This window comes from Diabrotica virgifera, chromosome 6 (assembly GCF_917563875.1).
Source record: "Diabrotica virgifera virgifera chromosome 6, PGI_DIABVI_V3a".
Classification (NCBI taxonomy): domain Eukaryota; kingdom Metazoa; phylum Arthropoda; class Insecta; order Coleoptera; family Chrysomelidae; genus Diabrotica; species Diabrotica virgifera.
This window is the reverse complement of record NC_065448.1, coordinates 25,025,425-25,038,590: the sequence shown is the minus strand read 5'-3', so window position 1 is coordinate 25,038,590 and position 13,166 is coordinate 25,025,425. Positions and strand designations below refer to the sequence as shown.

The 13,166-nt window shown below is 34.2% G+C and overlaps 1 protein-coding gene and 1 long non-coding RNA gene across 7 annotated transcripts in view; one reads left to right on the top strand and one right to left on the bottom strand.

Annotated features, from left to right (window-relative positions):
* LOC126887387 (uncharacterized) overlaps positions 1–3,991 on the top strand; it is a 4,911-nt gene extending 920 nt beyond the window's left edge. The window contains exon 2 of the long non-coding RNA XR_007699046.1: positions 3–3,991. This is a non-coding gene — a long non-coding RNA (uncharacterized LOC126887387). The remainder of the gene's footprint in view (positions 1–2) is intronic.
* The window catches only part of LOC126887384 (zinc finger protein 501-like), a 27,108-nt gene extending 13,942 nt beyond the window's left edge, over positions 1–13,166 (bottom strand). For 3 of the 6 annotated variants that reach the window (XM_050654859.1, XM_050654860.1, XM_050654862.1), the window contains exon 1: positions 12,659–13,166. In XM_050654859.1, coding sequence (XP_050510816.1) covers positions 12,659–12,890 — 232 coding nt within the window. In that variant the 5' untranslated portion in view covers positions 12,891–13,166. The remainder of the gene's footprint in view (positions 1–12,658) is intronic. The other 3 variants (XM_050654858.1, XM_050654863.1, XM_050654861.1) reach the window with 3 other exon arrangements.

The following is a 13,166-nucleotide window of genomic DNA, read 5'->3' as shown; positions in this document are numbered from 1 at the left end:
AGTTTTTTGGAAAGAAACCACTTTTCTCCCTCCGGGAGTTTCAACAACCCTCAAATCGCCGGCGATACAACAACGAGGACCATGTCATCAGGGCTGCAACCACATAACCAAGACTGCAACGACCAACATCCGTAGGCCTGGTGGAATACAACACCTACAACCCCAGAGCCCGTTGCAGAACCAGCAGCAGTACCATACGACATCAAGAAGATACCATCAGCTACCAAAAGCCATAAGTATAATCCAGAATTGTTAGTTTTTGGCAAGAATTTAAATACATTTGTTAATGCAATTTACTAAGTCATTTTATTTATTATATCTTTATGAACAATAAACATGATTAGTTAAAAACTATGTTTTGTTTGCTTCCATTCCAATTTTCATAGTTCATATCTGAGGTTAGGACAAGACGAACACACACCTGAGTGACTGAGCTAAGCTAAGGGTGTAACGATGGCTATCTTAGTTGATTGGGATAATATTTTCGAGTATTGTTTCAATTAGCTGGGGTAGTCCATCGCCTAACTCGTTACACTGGCGCACCAACGCACTTGTCTTATCCGAAGAATCGAGCTGTGAGTGTGTGGTTTGGTAGCAGACAACAAGCATTAATAAATACTATTTTCTTATATTTCATTTTTATATTCAATTTTTGCAGTAAATCTATATATATTATCTATTTTGGTACTTTTTGACTACCTTTTTGACTAATTTTTATATATTTTCACATGTTATGGGTCAAAAAGTATTACCAGTTTCAATAATTTAATTATATATTTCAGCATAATTGATTTAAAATACATTTACAGTTGCAAATATTGGTATTTTTAACATTTGGAACTTTTTACCTACTTTTTTTTGGTTAATTTTTATGTTAGAACCTTGATAGTAATGTCCACATGGCACTTTTTTTTCTGTTTTAACCAGTTTTTTTTGGTAGTTCTTCTTTAATTACTCTTATTTTGTCGTAACTTTCCAAAACCCAAGAGAATTTTTCCATTTATTGTCATATTTTCTGTACTTTTTATACGTACTATTTCTTCTACGTTCTTTTCATAGGTACTTCTGTGTACTCTAAAGTGCATTTAAATCTTGTTTTATTACTTATTTTCAATTACTTTTTACTTATTCTTATTTTTCCTAGTTGTTCTCATATATTTATTACCAATTTTGTACAACTACCAAAAATTTTGTTGTTTCCGTCGAACTTTTTGTTCAGATGGTATATACTACTTTACTTGTATAGTAAAGACTAGGACAATTTTCAAGTTCTTTTCTTTCATTAAGGTATTTTATTCTTATTCTTCTTCTTTACGTATTCAGAATATTAATTTAAATCATTCTTCTTCTTCTTCTTGTGTTGGATCTCAAAAAAATTTTTGTTCGTAAAGCATGATATTTTACATTTTTCAATTTTTTGCATTATTGCACTTATATTAATTATGATAAACATTATATTTAACATCTTTTTTATTTAACAATGCCCTATTTATCTATATATTATTGTTTTATTATTTTATTTTGGGTGTTGTACTGATTTTTGATACAGATTAGCATGAAAGCCTCATCCGGCACTTATAAGTTGTGTATGGCTTATATATAGCTGCATAGACACCTAGTGTTTTTTTTTCTAGGGTACATATAAGTTATCCATAGGGTTGGGCCAGATCTATTGAGTCTGAGTTCCGTTTTTTTGGTCTTAATGACTGTTGATATACAGTTTAATGCTGTATATTATTTTTAGGATGATGTCTTTTATAAATTTTTTCTTTTGGAGTTCAAACAATTCTATGCATATCTACTTTTAGAAATCTGGTGTAGAATTGTGGCGCTTTGAAGTATGATTGTAGTTTAGCTACTAGCATTTGTTATTTTCCATCTTTGCAAATCATATTTATGCATTTTTATACATATATTTTGTTCTTTAGTGTAGATCCCTGGTATGCATTTGATGGAAGTAGCATTTGCATTATGTATCATTATCTCTCTCTTTATTAACTCATTGGTTAAGTCTTTTATGACTAGTTTTATGCAGTTTTTTTAAACCCTTTGGTGTAGAACTTTGTCTTATTTGGCTTTCCATGTAGTTGGTACTTATTTTTTTTAATGGTTTATCTATAGTTGCACTTGCATTTCTTTTCATTATATTATACTTATATTATCTTTACCTACTTATATGCTTTTACTTGATTATTATTATTATTACCTTACTTTCCGTACTCGTTATCCAGGGTACTGGTGTTTTGTTCGAGATTCAGTTGTTGTTAGTAGCTCCAATAGCTATTTATTTATTTTATATAGGATGTGATATCCCAAATATTTACTTAAATTTGGTTATATGCCTTTTATTTTATATAAATACCAGAATATTTGCAATGCAATTCATTTTTAATATGTCTACATTATTTGACTATGGTTACTTACTTTTGGATTCTTAGTAAAATTTAATTATTACTTACACTTTATACTACATGTCTTTATAATTTTGAATTAATTTCATACTTTTTTAAAGTACATTTATTTTTTTTATCCAGAGATAGATATTCTCTGATGTCATTTATTTATAATAAATATTTTATAGTGTGATGAATACTACAATTCATTGGGTAATATTTTTATTTTCCCCAGAGTAACATCTGAAAATTATTTTGGTACTTTAAAATTTTTTATGATTAATAATTTAAATTAACTATATACATTGACTTAATATTTACTTTATTATGAGTATTTATTTTTGATTTGTTCTGAACGATTACTACTGCATATATTTATTTCTGGTTAGAACTTTGTCTTCTTATTTTCTTTGAGACAAATTTCTCACCTGTGTTCGAAATTTTTCTGATGAGTGGAGGGAGTGTGTAACATTCCTGTTTTCTGTGAGAAAAATTTCTCACGTGTGTTCAAAATTTTTCTGATGGGTGAGAGGAGTGTGTAACGTTACAAACGTCACATCTTTGATATTTTATTTTTAAATAATTATTTTACCTTATTTTCTTTAATATTTCATCAATAATTATCTTCTTCTATTTGGTTTACCCATTTCCCCCTTTAAAAATCGGTTGGCGCTCATTTATTATCCTCTTTTATTATCCTCTGTTATTTCTATTTAATATATTTCTTTTCATCTAAAATCTAAATCATCATTCTGAACGCACCTCGTACATACTTACTCTGTAAGTATCTGTCTCAATTCGGAACATGCCCGCCACCTATGTCGCACTGTCATGAAAGTGTCACTTCATCCGTCATCCCTACTCCCTGACAGACTGGAAGGGAAAAATTAATCCTTAAAAAGGCATGTAATTCGAAAAATAAATCATTTCTATTTCATCAAATCATCTCTTGGGGTAAGGATAACATTATATTGTGATTATATTTCTCCGTCTAACAGTTTTTATATTGTTTTTTTATCTAACCTAACTTCCAATCTCAGACCATGTGTTCTGATATTTTAGTTTCAAATATAATTATCTTTTAATTTACATGTATGCACGTTTAGTAATCAGAATTTTAACTATTCTCATCTAAATTTCATTTGATTTATTCTTGTCATCTGCTACTCTTTCTGACGATTAGAACGGCAGATGGCACACGTTGGTTTTTCTTCTTGATGATTGATATGTGTCTCTATTTTATAGTTTTTTTGGAAAGAAACCACTTTTCTCCCTCTGGGAGTTTCAACAACCCTCAAATCGCCGGCGATACAACAACGAGGACCATGTCATCAGGGCTGCAACCACATAACCAAGACTGCCACGACCAACATCCGTAGGCCTGGTGGAATACAACACCTACAACCCCAGAGCCCGTTGCAGAACCAGCAGCAGTACCATACGACATCAAGAAGATACCATCAGCTACCAAAAGCCATAAGTATAATCCAGAATTGTTAGTTTTTGGCAAGAATTTAAATACATTTGTTAATGCAATTTACTAAGTCATTTTATTTATTATATCTTTATGAACAATAAACATGATTAGTTAAAAACTATGTTTTGTTTGCTTCCATTCCAATTTTCATAGTTCATATCTGAGGTTAGGACAAGACGAACACACACCTGAGTGACTGAGCTAAGCTAAGGGTGTAACGATGGCTATCTTAGTTGATTGGGATAATATTTTCGAGTATTGTTTCAATTAGCTGGGGTAGTCCATCGCCTAACTCGTTACAGTATATAGAAAACTCATTAGTAAATAATTGTAGGGATGAGGTAGATTATAAAGATTTAATTATTATTATTAATGATGCGGCTTCTAAAACTATTCCTTTTTATAAAACTAGAACATCCACTACAAAAAGTAATCCCTGGTGGGATGTAGAGTGTGATGAATTAATATGCTTAAGAAGGAATGCTATCAAGAATTATCAAAGTAACTCAACCATAGAGAATTATATAGAGTATAAAAAAATAAAAGCATATGTCAAAAGGAATTTAAAACGCAAGAAAAAGGATAGTTTTAGAGAATTCTGCTCTTCTATTAACAGGGATACTCCTACTAGTAAAGTTTGGAAAACCGTTAAAAAATTTAAAAATAATCAAAATTCGAGTAATACAAATAAATTACCAAATCCAACTGTAGCATTACAAATATTAGATAATATGTCAATAACTAATATAGATCCCAGCTTTAATATTCTTCCTTCAACAGCAGCTTTAATATTCTTCCTTCAACAGTAATTACTGAACCGTTCTCTATGGCAGAGATACAAAACATTTTAAACATAAAAAAAGATAAAGCCTCTGGTTTAGATAAAATTTCCTACTCAATGATTAAAAATCTTCCTAATATTGCTTTGTCATTACTTTTAAAATTTTATAATAAACTTTTATTAACAGCGACTATTCCACATCAGTGGAAGCAAATATTAACAATACCTATTCACGGTGTGCAAGTACTTGGAAGGGGAAACGAGAAACGACCCTGCGCGAGTCGCGGAGAAATATTGCAACTATCTTAAATAATTCATATTGTCAATTGAAATTGTCAAATTGACGTATATTTCATACCTTCTGTCAATGAAGCAGAAAAATTATATATTGCTCCACAATATTGATATGATATGCAATTATTATATAAAGGTAAATTTAATTAATTTTATTTAGCTTGCAGTACTGCATTTTAATAACTAATTTTATTTACTACATACAATTGTTGACGTTTTCATAACATAACCTGAATCTTGTTTTTTCTTCTTATTATTTTTTTGGACTATGGCCTTGACAATTATCCAGTAACCAGGACTAATATAATTGGCCAATATAATTAAAAGTGCGAATTTTAGTATAGAGCGTAGAAATAGGGGTCGCTTTGCCGAACTTGCACGGTCCCAATATTAAAACCACTGAAAAATATAGGATTGTGGGAGAATTATAGACCTATTGCATTGTCATCATGTGTGGGAAAAATAATAGAAAATCTTATAAAAAATAGGTTAGAGTGGTTTATAGAGGGCAATAGATTACTGCCTAAATTACAGATAGGTTTTAGAAGAGGAAAAGGAAGTATGGAGGCAGTAAATCTCTTAACACATAAAGTACTGGAAGCCTTTAGTGATAATAAAAAGTTAATTGCAGTATTTTTGGATATCAAAGCAGCTTATGATAATGTTAATATATATTTGATGTATGAAAAACTAATAGAGGTGAATATTCCGATCGATTTAGTAAATCTTATTTTTGCATTTTTAAATAATAGGGAAATTTTTATTAAAGATTGTAAGAATAATATAATTGGCCCAAAGGTATACAATTTAGGTTTAGCGCAGGGATCCCCACTAAGCCCCACATTATTTAACATCTATACCAAAAATATTCACCAAATTCCATTAGGTAGGGCTCAATTAATTCAATATACAGATGATATAGTTATGACAATAGTAGGTGAAGATCCAAATAAACTAATAAGAGAGATAAATGATAATTTAAAAAATATTCATGCTTGGGTAACTGAGCATAATTTACAAATTTCTATTAATAAATCATCAGCTGTATTGTTTAGAAAAAGGAAAAGTTACAAATATATTCCTTATATTATGTATAATAATAATATAATTAACTGGTCGGAATCAGTTAAATATTTAGGGGCTAATTTAACTGGGTCTTTAAACTGGTCAGAGTTCATTCAGAATACTTGCAATAAATCAGCATTATGTGGAACCTGGTGGGGATCGGATCCTAAGACCCTAATAACCATTTATAAAGGTTTAGTGAGATCACATCTAGACTATGCTGGTAATATCTTAACACCTGGAAACAAAAAGGTTTTAAAAAAATTGGATTCCATACAATTTCAAGCTTTAAGAATTGTTACTGGTTGTATGCATTCAACTCCTACAAATGAATTATTATCTGAATGTGGTGAAATGTCTCTAGAATATAGAAGAAAAATTCTTTCTATGAAAATGTTACTTAAAATTAAAGAACTAAAGGGTAATCCATTAGAGGAAATAATTAATATTACAAATTATTGTAAATCAAATATTGGCTATTGGAAATATAGACAATATCCATATTTAATAGAAGCAAACATTAATTCCCAAAATGAAATTATAAATATTAAACAATCAGAAATAAATCCTATTTATGAAATAGAATTAAAATATCTTGTAGAACCAGTCAATATTATATCATCTGAAGTTACCAAAACAGAAATTTATAGTCAACAAAAGTTTTATAATGAATTTTGTGAAAAATATCATACATATACATGGATTTACACTGATGGTTCAGTGGATCCCATATTAAATACTTCAGGTATGGGTGTACATATCCCATCTTTAGAGTATAATTTTTCCGCCGTTGTCTCAATTGTCCAGTAAACATAAAGGTGGAGAAAGATGACTATTTTCCCTTTTTTTAAAAAATGTACTGGGATAAATTTAAAAAAGAGTGGAAGGAATCTTTTAAATATAAAGGTATTTGGTATCAACAGCTACAACCAGTTTTCAAAAATAGTCCTTGGTATTTCAATGTTCCTTACATAGATAGAAGACACATAACAACTATTATCAGAATGCATACAGGTCACTGTTTGGTTCCAAATCACCTATTTAAAATGGGGATAGTAGAACATCCTTATTGTGAATGTGGTCAATTAGCAGATTTACAACATGTGATTTTTGAATGCCCTATTAATACTGTGCAAAATTTTGATTTATATACTGCATTATCTAAAAATGGGTGCCCAACACCCATATCCCTAACAACCCTTCTTTATAAACGGCAGTTGGTTCTTATTAAACTTTTAATACATTTTTTGAATATACACAAAATTAAGTTATGAGAAAAATAAGATATTGAAAATAAATAGATAACATAAATGAATATATAATAATAAATAATTTGAAAAATATGTCAAAAGTACATGTGAAAATATAATTCATATAACCTAATAATATAATCTTTTGTTTCTTTATAAACATTCTGTAATCACCTGGGTCTTTCACTATACCTATCTGAGGCAACAACATGGGATTGAGTAATGGTCAGGTGTTGCCCTGTATAAGAGAAGTTTGTGCCTTTGTTGTATTTATCCCATGCCAACTCAAAATTGCCTGTAAAAAAGACATAGAAGAATAAGATTGTTTAATGGTCGGCAGTTGCCCCTGAGAGAAAAAAGTTTGCGTCTTGCCATATTTGTCCCACACCAACCAAAATTGCCAGTTAACTAAAGAAGAAGATGAAGAAGAAGAAGCAAATTGTACAATGTACTAACTCCAAATTGTAAGTGAATAAGGGATTTTTCCCTTATTCCGAGACGATGAGCTGGCCAAATACCCAAGTAGGTGGAGGCCAATAAACTGAAGAAGAAGAAGTTTGAGAAATGCCACTGTCACAGTGACAGTTTTAGTTGACATGCTCCTCTGATACGTGTAAAGGTGGGAAACAATCAATATAATGTAAATGTATAGGTTAATATCGCTAATTATCCCAGCTCGACTAGTTTCATTTCTTTCTATCTCACAATTTAGTATGTTTTCCATCTTTTTTGTTATGTTTTACATCTTTGTTTTTGTGCTCATCACTATATTTATTATAATAAATATAATATGGAATTAAAGTGCGCATACGTTGTCGTGGACTAAAAGTCACCGACAGGGTCCACAAACGAACATATTATATCACCATTTTGTAGATTTTGAGGGTAAGTTGACACATTGTCAACAAGCAACAATGCTTTGAAGGGAAGGTTTTTTTTTATTTTAAGAAGGATTTTACACTAGGGAAGAATTCATTTTCGAACCAATCTGAAAACAAAGTGGTGGACATACATGAGCTTTTTGGATTCAAAGTAATGTTGACAAATTAACAAATCAAATTGTTTCCGTTTTGCGATAAAAATTTACTTTTTATTGACGAAATTATTGGAACTGTCAGTCGTTTTGGTTAAATGATGTTTTGGTTAACAAAGGTTTTACTGTTAACAAAAGTTCATTTCCGATTAGTATAGAATATCTACTAAGTTGTCATAAAATGGAAATATTTAAATTACTCATAAACTACTTGAAAGAAACAAATATAATCATTTAAGTGAGATACGTATAAATATAACAAAACTAATAAATTGAGGTAAAAATAAAATAAAAATCTGTGGCTAACGGACTCGCATCCAAGCCATTTTTTCACACACACACACACACACACACACACACACACACACACACACACACACACACACACACACACACACACACACACACACACACACACACACACACACACACACACACACACACACACACACACACACACACACACACACACACACACACACACACACACACACACACACACACACACACACACACACACACACACACACACACACACACACACACACACACACACACACACACACACACACACACACACACACACACACACACACACACACACACACACACACACACACACACACACACACACACACACACACACACACACACACACACACACACACACACACACACACACACACACACACACACACACACACACACACACACACACACACACACACACACACACACACACACACACACACACACACACACACACACACACACACACACACACACACACACACACACACACACACACACACACACACACACACACACACACACACACACACACACACACACACACACACACACACACACACACACACACACACACACACACACACACACACACACACACACACACACACACACACACACACACACACACACACACACACACACACACACACACACACACACACACACACACACACACACACACACACACACACACACACACACACACACACACACACACACACACACACACACACACACACACACACACACACACACACACACACACACACACACACACACACACACACACACACACACACACACACACACACACACACACACACACACACACACACACACACACACACACACACACACACACACACACACACACACACACACACACACACACACACACACACACACACACACACACACACACACACACACACACACACACACACACACACACACACACACACACACACACACACACACACACACACACACACACACACACACACACACACACACACACACACACACACACACACACACACACACACACACACACACACACACACACACACACACACACACACACACACACACACACACACACACACACACACACACACACACACACACACACACACACACACACACACACACACACACACACACACACACACACACACACACACACACACACACACACACACACACACACACACACACACACACACACACACACACACACACACACACACACACACACACACACACACACACACACACACACACACACACACACACACACACACACACACACACACACACACACACACACACACACACACACACACACACACACACACACACACACACACACACACACACACACACACACACACACACACACACACACACACACACACACACACACACACACACACACACACACACACACACACACACACACACACACACACACACACACACACACACACACACACACACACACACACACACACACACACACACACACACACACACACACACACACACACACACACACACACACACACACACACACACACACACACACACACACACACACACACACACACACACACACACACACACACACACACACACACACACACACACACACACACACACACACACACACACACACACACACACACACACACACACACACACACACACACACACACACACACACACACACACACACACACACACACACACACACACACACACACACACACACACACACACACACACACACACACACACACACACACACACACACACACACACACACACACACACACACACACACACACACACACACACACACACACACACACACACACACACACACACACACACACACACACACACACACACACACACACACACACACACACACACACACACACACACACACACACACACACACACACACACACACACACACACACACACACACACACACACACACACACACACACACACACACACACACACACACACACACACACACACACACACACACACACACACACACACACACACACACACACACACACACACACACACACACACACACACACACACACACACACACACACACACACACACACACACACACACACACACACACACACACACACACACACACACACACACACACACACACACACACACACACACACACACACACACACACACACACACACACACACACACACACACACACACACACACACACACACACACACACACACACACACACACACACACACACACACACACACACACACACACACACACACACACACACACACACACACACACACACACACACACACACACACACACACACACACACACACACACACACACACACACACACACACACACACACACACACACACACACACACACACACACACACACACACACACACACACACACACACACACACACACACACACACACACACACACACACACACACACACACACACACACACACACACACACACACACACACACACACACACACACACACACACACACACACACACACACACACACACACACACACACACACACACACACACACACACACACACACACACACACACACACACACACACACACACACACACACACACACACACACACACACACACACACACACACACACACACACACACACACACACACACAAAGGTTTTACTGTACTTGTTTATTCACTTTACAATCTATACATTTTTTTCAGGCTGAGCTGTAGTTTTTCTGTATTTCTCATTCAAAAAACGGATATGTTGTACAATAATAATAGTGCACTGAATATATAACTTAATATTTATGTGCGTATTTTGGCATTGGATCCGAACTTGACATGTAACACTGTTGCCATATACTAAATTTTTTCATACTATCACATTACATAAATTTGCATTTAAAAAATAGTTTTGAAACACCAATGAAGTAAAGGTTTGTATGTTGTTTTTTAATACAAAAAGCCGAAAAGAGACATGTTAAAACAAAAATTGTTATAAAAAGGAGATCAACTGTATAAAAAAGATAAATGAAGATGACCTGTATAAATGTTTTTAAATCAAAGATAATTTAACTTGTTGTAAAAAGTAGATAAATAGATAAATCAAACAGATGAGTGATTATAATAAATTAAAAAACAGTTTTGAAACACCAATAAAAGATTTTTCAAAATAACATCTAAACAAGTTTTCTCAAAAATAGCCTTTTTTCTATAATTTGTTCAGACTATAAGTATCTTTATATTTTAAACATTCTTATGAAATTATTCTATTATTGTTGTAGGTACATTTAACCATTCATTGAAATTATACAAGAAATAAACAAAAATGTATGGCAACACTGTGACGCACAAACATAATATTCAGATGCCACATAAATGTAGGTAAAGGCGAAATTACACGGTTCAACCTAATTGAATTCACTGTAGTTGAATGGGGGCAGAAGTGAAAGCAATGCTATTTACACAGTATCTGGAAAGTGAACTATTCAACACATTTTCTTCAAATGATGTCAAATGAAGTCATGTGTTTAGGAGTTGCATTAATATGTGATCATTTAATAAAAGAATTAGCCAAAAAGCAGCAAAGGAAATGTCCATGTTGGTGGGTGCGATCATGGGTATCTTTGTTAAAAGAGTATTCTAACAAGTACAGATATAATCTCGGTTTTTATAACCGTGTTTTATAATTTCATAGACACGAATACTCTTTAAAATGTTCCAAGAACAGAAACGTGTATTTTGTAAAAAAGAATCCTTCAATTCTTGTGTTTACACATTCATTTCTCGTTCAACCACGCTAAAGAAAAGTGACAATATTGAGCATGTTCAATTCTTTCAATGCCATTGAACCACAATATTCAATGATTCACTTTAATGTTTCTTTGTCCAAATTGAAAGGCCAAAGGGAACCATGTAATGCCGTCTTTAGGTTCAGTGCACTATTGTACAATATGTCCCAAAAAAAGTTATACGAACCTTTTTCAGTTTGTTGGTTTTCTCCAAACGGGTTTAGTTTATTTCTATCTTGGTGTCTTTCAGTATTTGTAGGAATTTCCAAGTCTAAATAATCAAATGTGCCACGTGTACTTTGGCTATTCGATTCCTCTTCAATTTCATATTTAAAGTCACCTAGAAGAGCATCATCTAAGTCATTATACTCTATTACTAGTTTGCACGTCTCCTCATTAAATTCTTGTTTCACTTCCATTTTATTAAAACTTGATTTTATTATGTTTCAAAACCAAAACCAATTCAAAACTCTAGAACTCAAAATCAAAACAAAAGACATTTCCATGATCTGTCAAATTTTTCAATATGGCCGACTGATGGCACCAATCTATGTTTATGTATAGTCCGTACAGTATAAATACCGTTATACGTCAGAGATCTAAGTTGACAGTTGCGTTCACCAGATGCAAACACGTTCACAACAGTTTGCGTTTTGATCATCGATTCTTAAACTTGTTGACAGCGAGCTGAACGG